At 43.4% G+C, this 17,988-nt stretch overlaps 1 protein-coding gene across 1 annotated transcript; it reads left to right on the top strand.

Moving 5' to 3' along the window:
• The first annotated feature begins 1,039 nt into the window (after window positions 1–1,039).
• Window positions 1,040–17,046, top strand: snrka (SNF related kinase a). Its single transcript, XM_086154921.1, has 8 exons — window positions 1,040–1,170; window positions 2,169–2,882; window positions 7,169–7,310; window positions 10,774–10,986; window positions 11,641–11,775; window positions 14,623–14,824; window positions 14,912–15,018; window positions 15,231–17,046. The coding sequence occupies exons 2-8, from the start codon at window positions 2,294–2,296 to the stop codon at window positions 16,351–16,353; spliced, it is 2,511 nt and encodes an 836-aa protein (XP_086011047.1). The 5' UTR covers window positions 1,040–1,170; window positions 2,169–2,293; the 3' UTR covers window positions 16,354–17,046.
• The last annotated feature ends 942 nt before the right edge of the window (window positions 17,047–17,988 follow it).

Here is a 17,988-nt window from a genome sequence, read left to right as displayed (position 1 = left end):
ATGCATTGGTTGTATTGCTCTCAGACACCTGTGCAAGTGAATGCAAGCAATTTGAAAGAGAGATTTTGGATGCAATAGACAGGAACTGAGTCTGTGGTTATGAAGTGTACCTTTACTGGGAACACCAATAAACAAGATACTCTGAAACTATCCCTCTTATGTTTATAGACACATCAAGTCATTAAGCGTTATGAGGGTCATGAATACCAATCAATTTCATACAGAGGATGGAGTCCCTGCCAGGCTTGATCATCTTCCTGTGAGAGGCTGATGCTGAGACGTCTATTACAAATTGGTATTTTTAATCCTATTTTTCTTGAATCGACACACCACAGACCATATAACCTTGAGTAACACATGCTCATCTCCCTCTAGCTGTCAAACGGCAATGAATAGTGTTCCACTCACTACGATCCACTATGATCAAACAAGGAAATGCTCTTTTTATTACTGCCTTCTCAAAGCAATATGGCAATAATTATGCCTTCTGGTAGATTGATTACGAGCAGCGGTTCATTTCATTATGGTTCATCATGCAATTCTTTTCCGCTGCAGATGTTTTGCCAATGGTCTCAGTGCAGATGCAGCCCCGAATACTGAAGTCGTATTAGGGTAAAGTCTGAGCGAACAGCCCATTCGTTTAGAAAACCTTTTACAATCAAGACCGCTTGACGTCAGAGTTGAATGCAGTTGTGATGCTCGACTGTTGCCTTCGAATGACTTCCTCAATCTAACCATCCCACATCGACACACCTTGTCGCGGATGTGGGTTCAACACGATGGGAAAAAAATACCTTCGATCTTTCTGTACACATGTCTGTTGTAAGATAATCAACGCGGAAATTGCTATGCCAAAAATTAGATTTAGCATTTTGGCTTTTCACCCAAGCGTGGGGATTTTTTTTGCAGTACTTGAACGCACCATACCACCTCCACTGTCTTGACTGGGAGGATACGACGAAGCCGACTCGGTATGCTACTGGCAGTGATGCAATTCCTCGCTATTCGGATGAGCCTTTGGCATAGGTACCTCTTGAATGCTGTGGTCACTTCCAAGAGTCTGGACCACCTCCGTCTTCTACCGTAAACCGCCTCGGTAAACGGCACCCGCGGGAAGTCAAGGTAGCCGGTTAAACCAGACTTCATGTTTACCGAAGAGCGGCCGGAGAGGTAAGCGGAGCGAGTCGTAGTAAGTTTAGCTATAGCGGGCTAAGTCTGCTATGGCTAGCGGTGCGGTGTTTAAATAGCACCTGTGTACCTCCTGCGAGAGTTTCGCTTCAAGGTCATAATAGCGTCTGGGATGAAACCATATTTTTTCGTGTTGATGAAATAGTCATGAATGAAAGTTGTATTTGTCATCACGACAGACGAAATCAATGGACAACAGGGACTAGCCCCCATGGTAACGGCAGGCTAACGTTAGGTGGTTTTGCTAGCGTTATTACCCGGGCCCGATGTGCGGCAGACTTGAAGATAAGTCCGTCCAACTGCGCCGCTGAAACCAAAACTAAAATTGTCAGCGACAATCTGCTCGACCTGGTTAATTGTAGTCGATGGGTGCAGGGCAGCAGGTTATAATAGCCATTGCAGCAGTCAGCCTGTCAAACGAGCGCGACGCCCCCTCGTATATCCCTCTATATTTTCTCCAGTACATAGCATTGCCCCCAGCTTCCCCGACTGTTTCCCTTAGTTATTATTAGCGAAGTCTTATTATTTTGAATTCAAGTATCCGTGTTTCTCTGATTTGTCGTTACAAAACATTATCTATCTATCTATCTATCTATCTATCTATCTATCTATCTATCTATGTACAGTGAGAACTCTCCCACCTTATTCCCACCTTGTCAGGAGTTTATTGTTCATTCAGTTTCTTTATTTTGCTGAAATGCTACTCAACCCTTCTCCGTGTGAAAAAAAATCAAATGAAACAAAAATTCAAATGTATCTGGTAATTCACATTTGTGAAGTAAAATAGTTGATACAACCTGTGTGTTTTTTTTTCTTCTTTCCTTCAATTTTGGAAGTGTAACTAACTAGCGACATATCTAGAATTTGATCAATGTATTAAGTGTTACATTTTTCTTGACCTACACAAAGTTTTCATGAACTTCTCAATGTAATGGTGTCATTTCTGAAATTGTTTGCATTGTGTGTTCTTTGTTATTCAGGAAGCTGGAGCCATGGAAATCCCTTTCAAATTTCATTAAAAGGAACTAAGCTGGACCCCCACACCGCAACAAACCTACCCCTGTCCACAGAAGGGGTCCCCCTCTCCCTATCATCCTCTACAGCCATGGCAGGCTTCAAGCGTGGCTACGATGGCAAGATTGCTGGCCTGTATGACTTGGATAAGACACTGGGACGTGGACATTTTGCTGTTGTTAAGCTGGCACGCCACGTGTTCACTGGTGAGAAAGTGGCTGTAAAGGTGATCGACAAAACCAAGCTGGACACAGTGGCCACAGGTCATCTCTTCCAGGAAGTCCGCTGCATGAAGCTTGTACAGCACCCCAATATTGTGCGCCTGTATGAGGTCATAGACACTCAGACCAAGCTTTACCTCATCTTGGAGTTGGGAGACGGAGGGGATATGTTTGATTACATCATGAAACATGAGGAGGGTCTAAATGAAGAGTTGGCAAAAAAGTATTTTGCCCAGATTGTCCACGCCATCTCCTACTGTCATCGGCTGCATGTAGTTCACAGGGACCTCAAGCCAGAGAATGTAGTGTTCTTTGAGAAACAAGGGCTGGTCAAGCTCACAGACTTTGGATTCAGTAACAAGTTTCAGCCAGGGAAAAAGCTGACAACTAGTTGTGGATCTCTGGCATACTCTGCGCCGGAAATACTGCTGGGTGATGAGTATGATGCTCCAGCTGTAGGTATGAAGACCACAAATGCTAATGCTTTGCTATGAAATGAGTCACAATGCTTGTGTTTTATGAACTCAGATGTCATTAATATGATGACTAAATTCCAGTGATTCTATGGAATGAAGGTAAAAGTCTAATGTGAGTATTCTGTGTTGTGGCTGAGATACTAGATTCAGAAATTTAGGTGTGAATGTGGTTGAGAAGACCATTTATTTTTCCATCTACACAAGGTGAGCATGGGCTCAGAAGGATATGCAGTCTGCACTTAAATCATAGCCCAGGGAATAGAATCATTCAAAACATTTGAGATGACAAGACCTTTTTAGAGAAGAGCAAAATCATTCCTTGCAGATATGAGAGGAGTATTGTGAATTTCTAAACTCAAGCTTGTCTCTGGGAAGGATTTCTCCAAACACGGTTCTGAGGCCCAGTGGCAAATATGTTTTCACTGAACAATCCAGCAACAGAGTGATGGCAACAGTGCATGGATCTGGAAGTTTTAAACCACAAATAAAAAGTTAGGGCCAAGGATTAACATAAAACTCAATGTATATGCAACCATCATGAGAATGCATAGCTACACCCAGTGAAACGTAATGTGTACCTGGTTCCCAATATAACATTGATGCTAAGAACAGAATGAATTGACAAGCCCATCCCTCTGTTTTTCTTCTGGTTGAGCTATTACGCTGGTGTTATAAAGTTACTAAAGTGGACATACAAAGCTGGCTGCATTACGCCAACCCAATCTATTGTTGCGGCTATCTTAATTGTTGTTGTTGTGTGTATATTTTCTCTTGTCACTCTTCCCCTTTGATATTCTTCCCAATCTGCCTTGCTGTTACGGATTCAATCTCATGTTTGGTCATGAGAGCTGAAAGTCATTCATCATTATTGAGGTGTTATTGTTTAAGTAAGCATGTGAACATATTATGGCTAATTTTTCTTCATGCCATAGTAAATAAATAATACAAGTAATTTTATAAAAAGGGAGTTAGAATCATGACACAGCTCGTTTACAATGTTTTTTTATTCTTTTGACACAGATTCACCTGCCAAACTGTAGAGGTATGGTCTGATGGAGTCACTGTAGCTTTATCTTCTAACATCACCAGATCGAAGTTTCACCAGTTTATTAGAGACAGACAGAGGGAACATTCTCGTGTAAAAGGGAGAGAATTAGGGGCCACTTGTCGACCAAAAAAAAACCCAAAATGCCGCTTGTGACACAAAAGGCATCTTATCAGCTGTGATGTACATGGGGCCGTGTAATCAGCTAAAAATGATTAGAAACACATTTAGAAGCTCTAATGGACTCAGTCTTGCTCATGTCAGTTAATCGTATCGAGTCTTGTTTGTTTGTTTGCCCATGCTGTCCTAACTATTCTTATTTTGCTATCTCGAAGCAAGGAGGTCAAACACTGATTAAACAGTTGGCCTCAACCAGAGCAGCTTGCGTCTACACACACACACACACACACACACACACACACACACACACACACACACACACACACGATAGACCTATTTCAGACCTATATTGACAAACTGGTTTACTCACTCTTGAGTCTTGAGTGAAGCTCGCTGCTTGTAGATCCACTTTGCCTTGAAATTTCAACAAGCATAAGGAATACACAGATTTTAATCTCAGAATGTCTTCAGTTGTCAAACTGCTGAACTATTAGCCATTGTAGTGATTTGTGGAAAGTGATCAACGTCACAAACGGTTAACAACAATCTAAGGAGATGATTTTCAAGGAACCTGAAGAAAATCCCTCACACAAATTCAGATCCCTTGAAAATCATCTCCTTAGATTGTTGTTAACGGTTTGTGACACTGATCACTTTCCACACATCACTACACACTGCCACAGGCCATGTGCTTGCAAGGTCACCACCAGTCACCCCTATATCAATGGGTGTCCCCTTGCAAGTAAATTAACCGGCAAATTGATTTTCTATGAGGGCCAACAAAATTCAGACAGACAGATTGTGTGTCCCGCAAACGTGACATTCCTCTCGTCAAGTAACTTCATTTCAGACCCAAAATATTGGCCAAGCTTTTTGAATAACAAGGCTGGCCAAAGCAGGATGAAATGGTAAATATTAGTGAGTAAAAGTTTGATTATTAGTCTGAATGAGTGACACACTTAATATTGTATATACTATCTTATATCTTACCTTAATATCTCAAGGTATAGACTTTGTGATATGACAGAGAGAATGGGGGCGCTGGGGGTGTTTATATGTGTAGTTACACTTTAAAATTTCAAAACTTGAATTTCACTTATCAGGTGCATGATAACGTCATGAAACTGTTTCATTTACTGTATTCAGTTAAGTATAGATAATGTTTCTATTGTCCAAAGTCTTGACACTTGCCGTCATCATCCCTTTACCATACATCATGTATGTTGAGTTGCTGATATTCAGAATCTTCTCTGAGATTAAGCATGATCACAACTCTTCCCCTGCTACTCCATATGCAAATCATTAATTCATTCCTTTGACTAAGACGAAATGGGTTTTTAATCGGTGTATTCGTCCACAGGCTGTATTCAAGACAAGCAACACACAGAGATGCAACAATTACACTGTCACACAGAAATTTGCACAACCAACACATTTAATTTTTTCCTCCGATTCGGAGCAAGTTGTGCAATGCATTAATTCATTTAGTCGACCTTTTAGCTCTTTTTGAGGAAACATGGTCTTGTTTCATCTCATCTCCATATGATTGCAGAGATAATGAGAGTCCCTCAGGTGGTGTGATTGGGCTACTTGTTATCATGCTATTTAGAAATATAAATATGGCTATTGTTTTCAGCAATTTTAATTTAAGATACTCCTGTTTCTGTTATTTATTTATTTCCCCCCCCCCAAATGACTGTTGAGGAAATGTAACGCATGTTTGATCAGGGGTCACTCTGGTTCCAAGTGACTAAAGCTTGCATTTAAACAGTGCGACAGAAGCCTCTGCTTCTGGAAGTATTGTGGGATTTGTCCATTTTGCAAAGGTGAGCTGGTACACACCCAGCTGTTTGTGCATTTGTTGTTATTGCTATCACTTAATGCACGTTTCCTGTTTTTTTAAAACACAAAGAAGCTCATTGGCACAGTGTGTTGAGCTTTTACCCAGCCTGCTGGCTGTTAAAATAGCATTTGCTTTTGACAGGGCAGCTTCAGCCAATTATGGTCTTTCTAGTCATTATTCATGAAAGGATGCTGTGTTTTTAGCTTTAGCTGCATTCCAGAGACAGTGCAACTTAATCCCACAGATAGGGAGTTGGCATTTATATATACGTACACCTACATCACAATTTCTTTATGACCACAGCTGTTTATTTGTTTATTTGTGGCACAAATGTTCCTTGTCATCACACTGGAGTTTTAGCTGCATCTCTACAAGTTTGCTTCCTCTGACACCATTATTACATTTAATTATATGTTGTATATCCCAAGTTAATGTTCTGAATGGTCTTTGAATGTTTAGGAAGATACCACGTGCAACCTCACCTTGTAGTTGAATCTTAGATCTTCAGATCGTCACTTGGCGGGATGGTAGATAAGTGAATCTGAAGCGTTCGCTTAATCATTTGCAAATTGAGAACCAGTTGTGGTGACACAGATATTGTGGGTAAAAGTGCCCAGCTATGGAAAGAAAATACTGACAGGGATGCAGACATTTGTACATGATGCTCAACAGATCTCATCTGAAGGTGTCTCCACCCAGTAATGCACGGTGATGGACCATTGGGAACCGGTATGAGGGAATCCCATAAGTCACACTAGGTGTACAGGTGGCGTCTTTTTTTTCCCCTCCCAAAGCTCTACCTTTCTTAAATGCAGTCGCAAGCATGTATTCTGAGGAGTTTCATCCCATGACATTTGACACAGGGTACTGTTATTAATTCATTTATTTTTTTACATAGTATTGTACCCGCCCCCAGATGTTATCAGCTTCACTGTACGTGCATAGTTACTGTTTGAAATACTGGATCATAGATGCCCTTTGTGATTGAATTTGTTTTATTTAAATCAATCACTCTTGGTCATTTGCAACTTTTGTTTTGCAATGAAAAATCATGTACATAGATTTATTCATGGCAAGTGATGATTTTATATTTTGGAGGCGATCAGATAGTAGAGCAGCTGTCTAAATGTGTGTCCTCAGCATATGATAAAAACCCCTTTTTGTGGGGAAAAAACTTTCAGTGTCTTGAAATTTCTGCCACTTGCACGTGATTTGATCAAGTGCGTGTACAATAAATATGTCCTATTTTCTCCTTTCTCAGATATCTGGAGTCTAGGTGTAATCCTGTTTATGTTGGTGTGTGGCCAACCACCATTCCAGGAGGCAAATGACAGTGAGACCCTCACCATGATCATGGACTGTAAATACACTGTGCCATCCCACGTGTCCAGCGCCTGCAAAGAGTGAGTGACACAATGGATTCACCATTTGTTTGTGTGCCTTATAAAAATAGATTTTGGGAGAATTCATCATGATATTTGAATTTAGTTTGGCAAGACTCTTCTTATCAGCCACAATAATCTGTGATCATTTTGGATGTACGACACTGAATGGCAGATACTATATTAGGACACTGTCTATAAAACTGAAATAGTACACCCATTTAAGCTTTAAGTTATGTTTCTGTTTTAGGGGAGTAATATTATAGTCAACTCACATTGCAGGTCATTATGACTTGCTTAAGCAATTATATTTGCTTCTCTATGTTACAGTTTGAAACCAGTTCTTCTTTCTCCTAGTTCTTCTTCGCAAACTAAGATTCTGTACTAAATTCATAAAGAATAACTGCTATAGCTTTCCTTTTCCGTGATGCTGGACAGCTAAACCTATATGGTCAGCATTTGGGAAGATGGGCAAATACAAGTGTAACGTTTATTATTTTTTTCATTGGTTCAATATGAAATGCTTTGAAGTCCATTTTTCAGCTTCTCAGTGGTGCCTGTTGTCATAGGTTCAATGTAAAAGCCTTTTCTTCTACTCACACATAGCCATTTGTTCTTTATAAAAAAAAAATATATATATATATATGTATATATATTTCTTTTGGATACAAGGTATGTTTTCGCTGAGAGACAGCCCGGGCTTTAAGTTGATGCACTGACCCTAAACAGCAAGAAGTGCGCGTTACCTGCTATCACGAGTTATATCCCTAGCTTAAATAACATTGAAAGGGGTCTGGCTTTATTAACAGGGTCTTTTCACTGTGTGCCTCAAAATATCACCTCATCTAGATATAGTGTAGATCCCCTGCAAACACAGGATGTACCAGTCACACGTACCGCGCTCAGACACCTTTGGAAAGCTTATCTAGTACATTAAGCCATTAAACATTGGCCTAAGTAGACATAAATACCTAGGTAACTGAATTTGCCATCTTCTCCTTTGATTGGTGCAGTTTTGTGATAGGTTGTATAGACAACCTGCTTTCTACCTTTTATGCTTTTCAAAATTCATACACCAACTCCCTGCAATATCTTGTATTAGTAGCACTTTTGTCCTTGCTAAATATTTTTAGAGAACCAGCAGGAAAATTTCATCAGATTAAACAGCATACAGTGTTTTCATGTCTTGACTGCTTTAACGAGACATTATTTCCCCAGTACTCTGCATTTAGGTTAAATGCTCAGGTCAGAGATTTCATTTCATCCCCTGAAAGTGGATGTGGCCTTAGAAAGTAGCCCTTAATGATAACACTACATACTGAAGCTCATCTGCCAAAACTGTCTGGATTTATTGCCTCTGAATTGTGCAAACCCAGATCATAGTGCATAATGCCGGAAATAGTGCCATTTCCTTTGCTTTTAGCATTGAAGTGTTGGATAACCCATACAGAACAGGCCACGTCAGCATCCTGAGTATTTTAAATGCTGACTCCAATAATAGCAGCAAAATAAAACAAGATGTTCAAGCCCCCCGCAGACCTTTTAATGTAACTTAAAATGAAGGATTTAGAACTGTTACTACATGCCTTGCATCAGCAACGATCCACGATATTGACCAGGTGTTGCCAGTAGCGACCAGGCCACGGTTGCTGCTGCAAATCTAAGCAAATCAAGTGGCCACTTGACAGGCAGGTTCCTGCTGGCCAGCAGAAGGGAAGTCCACAAACCTTTTCCAGCTGCCTCTGTCAGCCACTTACAGCTCATTCTCTTCACGGTCCTCAGAGAGCCTGCCTGACTTTGATTAATGACTGACAGCAGAGCACTTCTCTGTACACCCAGACTGAATGTAATGTCATATGTAAATCCATTATGTGGTCTACTTACACTTGAGTATTACGGGCCGTTACAAAGCATTCTCAGACCATATAGCCCATCTCATATATGGGGGCAACTCACATTTTCGTGAACCTTGGAGACTTGCATAGGATAACAACAATAATTGTCTTTTAGCACTGCCCCCTCCTTGACCACCCTCTTTGTGAAAACCAACACATTGCTGGCAGGCTCATGAAACTGAACTGTAGTGCACCTGCAGAAAGAGCTTAAGCTCGCAACAAGCTCCCAATACAACAACGCTGTCCATGGTTCTGACACAACAGGCTCAAGGGCCTGTTGGCTCCCCTCCTCCCCCCTTCCCCTATAGGACAGAACATACTCTAAACACACACACATGTCACACAGTACCTTCGCTTTGAAATAGATTCAGCTCTTCTTGCTGACTTAATGTGGACAACTTGCTTCAAATGGAACCAGCAAGGGCGGTAAAAACACGGATGTGAAAGTCCAGGGAATCTAATCACTTTCAACGGTAGTGTGTCAATTTTAATTTCTATTTTTTTTTTTTTTTTTTTTTCAAAAAGTGAACCAATGGTGCTGACAAGATGGTGTAAAATGCACTCACCATATCTTAAACCCGAAGGGCTACATGAAATTATGTGACATGCAGCTCCAGCTGCAGGTAACATCACCACCACACCTCAATTGTGAATCGACCCAATGGCTGCATTGAGTCTTCTACTTCCTCTGTGCATTGTTTGAAACATGAATTGTGCCCTCCCTAGATAAAGGTTACCCACCACAATTTTGGCACAGCATCTGTTGGAGCCATGTTCAAATCAGTAATCTTCCCTTTGGTAGACAGCAATTATAACACTTGTCCCCAACCTTTGTTGTACCACAGACCATTTTCACACTGGAAAACTTGGGTGCAGGGGTGGGGAGGGCCTAGAATAAAAAAAAAAGAGAGAGAGAGAAATGTAAGTACAAGCATTAGACATAATATTATGCACTTTGATTAACTTTTAGACAATTTAGACAATGCTTTTAGACAATTATCACACCAGTAATGCAGAATCAGTGGGAGCCCTGAACTGGTGATTGTAGACAGCGACAGTTGAAGTGTGTTCCTTATGTCCATTCTACTCTGTAATTTGCTTTGGTTCTTCCATTTTCATTTATTTTTCTTTGAAAATATTCCAAGGACATGTCTTTTAATGGGGGGTGTTTGGTCTGTGTGGTGATGTAGTTTTAAGGGTTTCATGGCTTTATTAGCTAGCATTTGGCCACGCACCGCGTAATATCCAGATTGGGTGTGGATCACCTATTGCGATGAAGCCAGAGTTCAAGTAAGATGCTTGCTATTTTCTTTGAAATACAGCTTTGTTTTTGCTGTCACTCTAAGACCCTTCAGGTGTTTCAGGTTGTCTCTCTGACCCTTTTCAATTTAGCTCTCTAGTGACATTTGCAGACCTCAGTATTGTAGGACTGAGCTCAAGTGTGTTTTGACTAGTTCAGTAACGAAGAAGTAGATCACTGCATGTCGACCTGATCATTTTAATTAATTCTAATCAGTTATATTGAGTGATGTTGTGCATGGTCTTTCTTCTTCTCCTTTTCCTGTGGCTCCTCCCCCCTATGCCTCCAGCCTGATAGACCGGATGCTTCAGAGGGACCCCAAGCAGCGAGCGTCCTTGGAGGAAATCGAGGGTCATGCCTGGCTTCAGGGGGTGGACCCATCTCCGGCGACCAAATACAACACTCCCCTTGTCTCCCACAAAAACCTCTCAGAGGAGGAACACAACAGTATCATCCAGCGCATGGTGCTGGGAGACATAGCCGACCGAGAGGCCATAGTCGAGTGAGTAGCTTTGGCGCACGCGCATCCTGCAATGCTTATATTTGAAGGTGTGTGGTTGAACTTGCTTGTGTGTGTGTGGAGGGGGGGAGTGTGGTGCTGACAGGTTTTAAGTGGCGAGCTAGTCATGACACCTGCAGCCGGAGGCAGAGGCTCCGGGTCAGCTAAGCGTAGAACGCTATAATCGGACTGAGTTTGATTGATTGCACCTTGCCATGGTCTTCATGAACTGAAAGAATCCTTTTTTTATGAGGGTAGTAAAAGTTGATGGCCTGGTGAAACCTGCTATGCAGGTCTGATCATTTCCTAGATGACATGACGCTCTAGGTATCGTACAAAGATATGTTAACCCACCCTACCACTCACATTAACTTTAGCTGGCGAGCTTTGAATCATTTTGCCAGTAGGAAACAAGTTTAGGTAAATAACGATATGGGGATGAGCACTACAATTGGTAGATAAAACTTAGTGACAATGTTTAATATAATGCCCCCCAGAGACTCCTTTGCTGTCAGTGTGTGAATGCGTCTGCATTCACAAGCTGGCAGCTGTCTTGGAACAGGTGTATGACAAGCCGTTGCTGCAGCTTTGTAAAGCACGGAGGGATGCATTCTGCTTGATCACGTCCGCCCTCACTGTGCAATTGTGTTTTTCCAGAGCCCTGGAGACCAACAAGTACAACCACATCTCAGCAACGTACTACCTGCTGGCAGAGAGAATCCTGAGGGAAAAGCAGGAGAAGGAGGTCCAGACCCGCTCCTCAAGCCCGAGCAACATCAAGGCACACTTCAGGTCAGGCCATTGTGAGCTTTGAGGTGGTCAATAAAATAATCTTGACGCAGGGGTTCCCACATTATTCCCAGACACACATAATGATAAGTGAAAGTTGCTGTCCAAAAGTGAAGTAGCACAACTTCACTCACATTTTAAATGAATGACTGAAGTGTCATGACACATAAAAATCACTGACAACACCTGTAGTCCTAGTAGTTAACAAATTAAAAATATCTCTTGTTTTTTTGGGGTCTCCCAAAAAGTGAGCATCTGTGTCATGTGCACGTAGGCTTGTGGGGTCCTTGCTTTTCTCTAGATAAAAGTAAGTATGAATTTGGCAAATCTAAAGTTTCAGTTTCTTTCTTCAGGCTGCAATGTTCCCATTCAACCTAATTACTACATACATCACATTTTGAAACTTGCAGGGGGGGGCTTCAGGACACGCTAACCGCTACCACCTCTGACTGGCGTCATGCTGCGGCGCACAGGCACAACCAATTTTGAGCTCCAAAGGTGTCATTACTATATTTGTACTCGCCAAGCCTCTGGCTGTTTCTCCCATCTGACATGTCGACACAGCGACCATTCTGGCTCATCAGATTCGTCTGGGACGCATATGGCCGCATTCTCAGAGCGGTCACATCTGGGTTGAGGAACAGCTGTTTGCTTGTTTACCTCGGTTTAAGGTTCTTTAAGGGTCGAAGTTTACATTCAGTACTCCTATTGATACCGCCATGGAACAATGCTGTTTGACCAGTCACGTTCCCTGCATGACATCTGTTTATGCTCATGCCTCTAAATATCCAGGTGGCCAAAATGAACAATAAAGGGCAGCCCTGTGTTCTAGGTAGTGCCCTCTTCTTCCTCTTTGATAGATGATGTTCTCACTAACAAAAAAAATGTATCGTTTGATCAAATTTCAAAAATTACAGGAAAAAAGGATCCATTACGATTATTGTAGTGGAGTATAAGGAAAAGGGAGGCTTAGGAAGTGATCAAGAACTAGTAGTTTGAGCACTTTTCCTATTCCGTAAGATCATACCAATAAATCAAGAGTTTATCAGGCATTAGGCATATTCTCAGTCTCATTTCTTTTTCCTCAAATTTGTGTTGGTCAAGGCCGAGGGGAATTCCTAACTGTCGATAGAGTCGCTCTTCTCAGAAGTCACTCTTCCTCGCTTCTCTCTCTGCCGCCGTCCAGCCAGATACACAACAACATGTCCACATTGCCATGAATACAATTCAAGTGTTTTCATCGGATGAAGTTCCCGCAACTTATCCACAGAACAAATAACAGAGGGAATATGCCGCTGTGGCAATTTTGTTTACAAAATACCAAATCTCATTCCCAACCTCCCCTTTAGCACATATAGCTCTATGTTTATGGGGTAAAAAATACTGGTTGAATAAGTAAAATGATAACCTGGCCCATGCACATAGAAAAAGATTGGGGTCTCTAAAGAGACTGCTGCGAAAACACAGGCGCCAACATCTTAGTATTCGTCCAACGTCTTTGGAACGGACAAATTATACAGTCACCGCACAGCTCGTCCCATCTGTTTATACAACTGGAGAGACAGGCCTCTCCATAATCACTCTTAATGTGGAAAACAGCCTGCTCTTGTTTGCTTGCAGACACCAGGGCAAACGCGGGCCAGAGTAAAGCTACAGTGTGTCCGTCCATTCATGTGTGTCTGTTTGTGTGTGCTGAGCTAACAGCGGCACCTTTCACAGGGATAAAAAGAAAAAAAAATGTATTCTGACTCAGAGGTACACTGTGAACCTCAGGCTGTCCCTTTATAATCTCCATTGACCCATTCATATGAATGAAATTTGATTCGTACGTGCGGTCCGAACATATGAATCAAAGAAAGGACGCAAAGAGCCAATGCTCCAGATTTCGGGAGATGCGGTCGGCTACATTTCGAGAGAATATTTCTCTCTCTTGGATGCTCATAGAACACACTGTTAAAGCTTGATAACAGTATGAGACAAAGTACCAGCATTCTGTGATACATCCCCTTTTTTTTTTGTTCAGGAATTCTATGAGCATGACGATCTCCAACGCCCCCGTCCGTCTGACATTACATTGCCCAGCTTTATCGTCTCCTCTTCCTTTTACCTAACAGTTGGACGCATCTTGACAAAGAAAGCGGAAAAACAGCACAGCCTTTTTGTGTTTCCATCAACACCTGTAGAATAACCCTCCATGACCTATACCCAACAATAATTAGTCCAAACTTCTCTGGTCTGTTGCGCCTCCAAGGGGTTTCCTGGGCTCACAGCGAAACATCAACATTTTTGCCAAAATAAGTAGTTAGCTAATGGATGGATTTTACACACAGCAAAGCAGTGCAGGGAGAAAATAAAAACACTTTGACTCTGATAGTCCATGGCTACTATTCCCACTGTCAGAACATGAACACTGCTGCAGCTCCACTCTCCATGTTGCCCTGTTGTCTTCCTCGTCTTCACAGAGGTTTCTTCTTTAAAAGTGGCACTTAAGGGACATGACGCTTGTATCACCGGTCCCAACCTTGGTCCCTTACTATCTGTTCTAATGCCAAACTAAAAGGTTTCCGAGGAGGAGGGGAATTTCCAGAAAAAAATTCAAGCCAATCAGCTAAGGATTATGACTACAGCTAAGGACTATGGAGGAGCAGTATTGATATCAGATCTAAAAGATGCGCAATTTTTTTTTTTTTTTTTATTGTTCCAGAGAAAGGGAGGCTGTGTATAAAGCAAGGAAGGGGAAAGTGGGAACACTATATCTGCTCAGTTCTTGTCTGCCTTCAGCACACACTTTATTTCTAAACTGGCAGTGGTTTAACCAATACAGATCTGAACTCGGCGTTCTCGTTGCAGGCAGTCGTGGCCCACCAGGATGGACATGCACCAGGACATAGAGGACAGCCTGGCGTCGTCCTCCATCTCCCACGCCGGCGGCCCCCAGTCACCGGCCCGCAGCACAGAGAACCTGCTCAATGGTCACCGCTCCAAAGGCTTGATGGAGCTGGGCAGGCGTGAGGACACCACGGTGACAGACTCCACAGGAACGGTAGTGCAGGTGATTTCTGCCGTCAAGACATTCCAGCACGGTTTGAAACCTGCTGACATTTTTGATCTTGTTTTTTTGATGTCACGCGTGCTCCAGGGAGCGTGTGCCGCAGGCTCCGATCCCAGCTCTGGACTCCACAGGCCCCCCACTCCCTCCACGCCGTCCACCTCCACAGCGGCCCAGCAGCGGACGTGCTTATTCAGGTTTGCACATTTTCACTCAAAACTCCCGTCACATTTTACATTCTGAAAAGTTGAAATAAAACTTTCAGAGCCTCACTGCTGCAACGTAGATTCTCAGGGTGTGGGTAGGGGGGTTGTCTTAATGGTATATTTGATTAAAAGTCCATGAAAACATTTCACTCTCCTGCTGTCCAGCTAAGATGGTAGTAAACACTTTTTTTTTTGTTACTCAGGGTAGAGGAAGATGAAGAGGAGGAGGAAGAGCAAGACCCTGCTCCTCTCCCAACCCAGGTGATTCTGCGCCGGAAGCCGCCCTCCATCACCAACCGGTTGACCTCCCGGAAGAGCGCTCCGGTGCTCAACCAAATCTTCGAGGAGGAGGGGGAGTCAGATGACGAGTTCGACCTCGACGAGGGGCTACCGCCCAAACTCAGCCGCCTCAAGATGAACATCACCGGGAACGCCGGCCTGAGCGCCGCCGCCTCTTCCTCGTCTCCGGGGTCCACACAGAAGCGGTACCACCGGCGCAAGAGCCAGGGCCGGGGGTCGTCTTGCTCCAGCTCCGAGACCAGCGATGATGACTCAGAGAGCCACCGGAGGCGCCTGGACAAAGACTCAGGCTTCAGCCACAGCTGGAACAGAAGGGACAGCAGCGAGGGGCCACCGGGGAGCTCAGGGGGCAATGGCGGCAGCAGCTCAGGGCAGGGAAAACCCCCCGGCGAGGGAGGAGGCACCTCGGGTCCCGACCGGGGTAGTCCTCCTGGCGGGGGGGGCAACGGGGGAAGCGGTGGCGACGGCACCGCAGGGGGAAACGGAGGAGGCGGAGGAAATAAAGGACAGGACAGCCCTTCCAGCTGTTGCAACAACAGAAGCACTAACCCGGCGCTGGTTGCCCAGTCCTGCTCACCCCGCGTGGCCGGCCGAGGGGTGGAGCTGGTGGAGAGTCTGAAGCTGATGAGCCTGTGCCTCAGCTCCCACCTGCAGCAGCAACGCGGGAGCCGGGGCGGCCAGGGGCCTGCGCGAGGAGTCGAGGACAAGTTCATCATTGGCGCCCGGGGTCTCTCGGGGGGCAGTGTGAAGATCCAGGAGAAATCCACATGGAGGATGTGCATAGGCTCCACCACAAGCCTGGACACCATTACCCTCCCGACCACCGCTGCCCTGCCACGTGTGTACACGGCGCACCACCACCCCAAGGCCAGGGTCCCCCCCGGTAACCTGGGCGCCCTAAAGAACGGCATGCTTCAACTACCTCTGTGTGAGAAGACCATCTCTGTAAACATCCAGCGGGGCGGAGCTGCCAGAGATGGCCTGCTCTGTACCTCAGCTCCAGCCAGCTGCTGCCAGGTTATCTAGAACACTCACCCACTGCCCACACCGCCTGTCTAGATCTCTCACCCTTCCGCTCACACAGCTCGGCCCCCATGTATGCGTTCTTAATCAGTCGCATCCTGTGTCGTGTTTTGACCTTTTCACCCTTTGCGTTGAACTACTTTTTTTTTTTTTACATTTTTATGTGTCCTCCGACATCCATCCTTTTAAAAAAAAAAAAAAAAAAAAGAAAAAAAAAAAAAAAAAAAGCAAAATGACACTTTAAAAAGAAAACACTAATAAAAGTCCTAGATGCCAAACAGTAATAGAATGTCCTATTTGTAAACCCCCAGAACTTAAATGTCAAACTTTGTCATCTTGAGATTCTGGTATTAAAATAGTCAGAATCAGAATCAGAAAAAAAGTTTATTTGTCCCCAAAGGACAATCGGGGAAAAGTGACATTAAGATTTTAAAAAGAAATGGTTGTAAATTTAAAGCCCCTTTTGTAACCAGAAATTATTTATTCATATTAGAAGACGGAAATAAAGTACAGCTTTATTCTTGTAAGAATTATTCAATCTTGTTAAAAGGTTATTTTATAAAATACTTTATCCCCTTCAAAACTTTACTTAATTCCCATTGAGGCTCTCATTTAAGCCAAACTCAAGTCTCAAAAACATGACACTTTACAGGAATTAATAGACCTTTTCCTCACACTGATACAACCTCTCTAACCGATCCCTTTCCCTTGACAGTAGTGGCCAACTCTGCCTGTCAGTCTTCAGTGGAATTAAGTCACACTTAAAATGTCCTTTTTAAAAGAAATTCCGTTTTATTTTAAATCAGGAACAGTATTTATAAAAATAAAAAAAGATTAAAATATTAAATAATAGTTAATATGCTTAAAAATGAGGACACAGATGTCATCTAGATGTTTACTTGCATTGTCCATGAGCCCCCAGAGAGACACTGAAGTCCCCAGGCATCCACGATATAGCACCACCCCTCCCCTTTCCGACCCACTCTTCCCAACATCCCACTCCTTCCGAAATGGTAGCAAGCGGGCCAGCCCCCCACCCGCCTTTCACATTGCTCTCCGACAATCCAGTCCAACCTGTTCTGAGGCAGAATGACTAAGGCACTCGCTGGGAATGGGCTCTCAGCCTGGGCTGCATCCGCTCCGTTTACAAGCCCTTTAAAATCAGCGTCTCCTGGGGGGGCGGGTGAGGGGGGTGGGAGACTCTTCATTAAAGCACGCGTCACGCCGTGCACTCCTGTGACCCTATATTTAAGTTTTTCCTTCATTTATTTTTTTAGTTTACGTGACATTGTGTTGCTGTGGTTTTTCGATGGGGGGGGAGGGATGTCCGTCGGTTCTGCGGATGCACGAAGATGCCACTTGTGCAAAGATCCGGGTCGTTTGCCCCCGATTTGACCTCTGCTGACTTCTTCTAGCCCCACCTGCACCCCCACTCTCCCTACGGTGCACAGCGTACATGCAGGCGTGTTGAATATGTATATAAAGAATGTCGAAAAACGAATGATTATTTTTAAAAAAAATATGTAAAAAAGTTGTTGTTTTTTTTTTTTTTTTTTAATATATGGGTGCAATCTGCTGTTTTATTATTTTTGTTGAGTCCTCACTGGTTGAAATTTGACGAGAAGCTCACGACCCGAG

The sequence above is a fragment of the Fistularia commersonii genome, chromosome 11 (assembly GCF_037954325.1).
Source record: "Fistularia commersonii isolate RoL2024-O1a breed Wild chromosome 11, RoL_Fcom_v1.0, whole genome shotgun sequence".
NCBI lineage: Eukaryota > Metazoa > Chordata > Actinopteri > Syngnathiformes > Fistulariidae > Fistularia > Fistularia commersonii.
This window is presented reverse-complemented; position numbering and strand designations above follow the sequence as displayed.

Excerpts from the sequence above, each read along its gene's own strand:
- snrka (XM_086154921.1), top strand. The coding sequence starts at position 2,294 with ATGGCAGGCTTCAAGCGTGGCTACGATGGCAAGATTGCTGGCCTGTAT. Across the intron at positions 7,311-10,773 it reads GTGTCCAGCGCCTGCAAAGA|CCTGATAGACCGGATGCTTC; the intron begins GTGAGTGACACA and ends CTATGCCTCCAG. Across the intron at positions 15,019-15,230 it reads CAGCGGACGTGCTTATTCAG|GGTAGAGGAAGATGAAGAGG; the intron begins GTTTGCACATTT and ends TTTGTTACTCAG.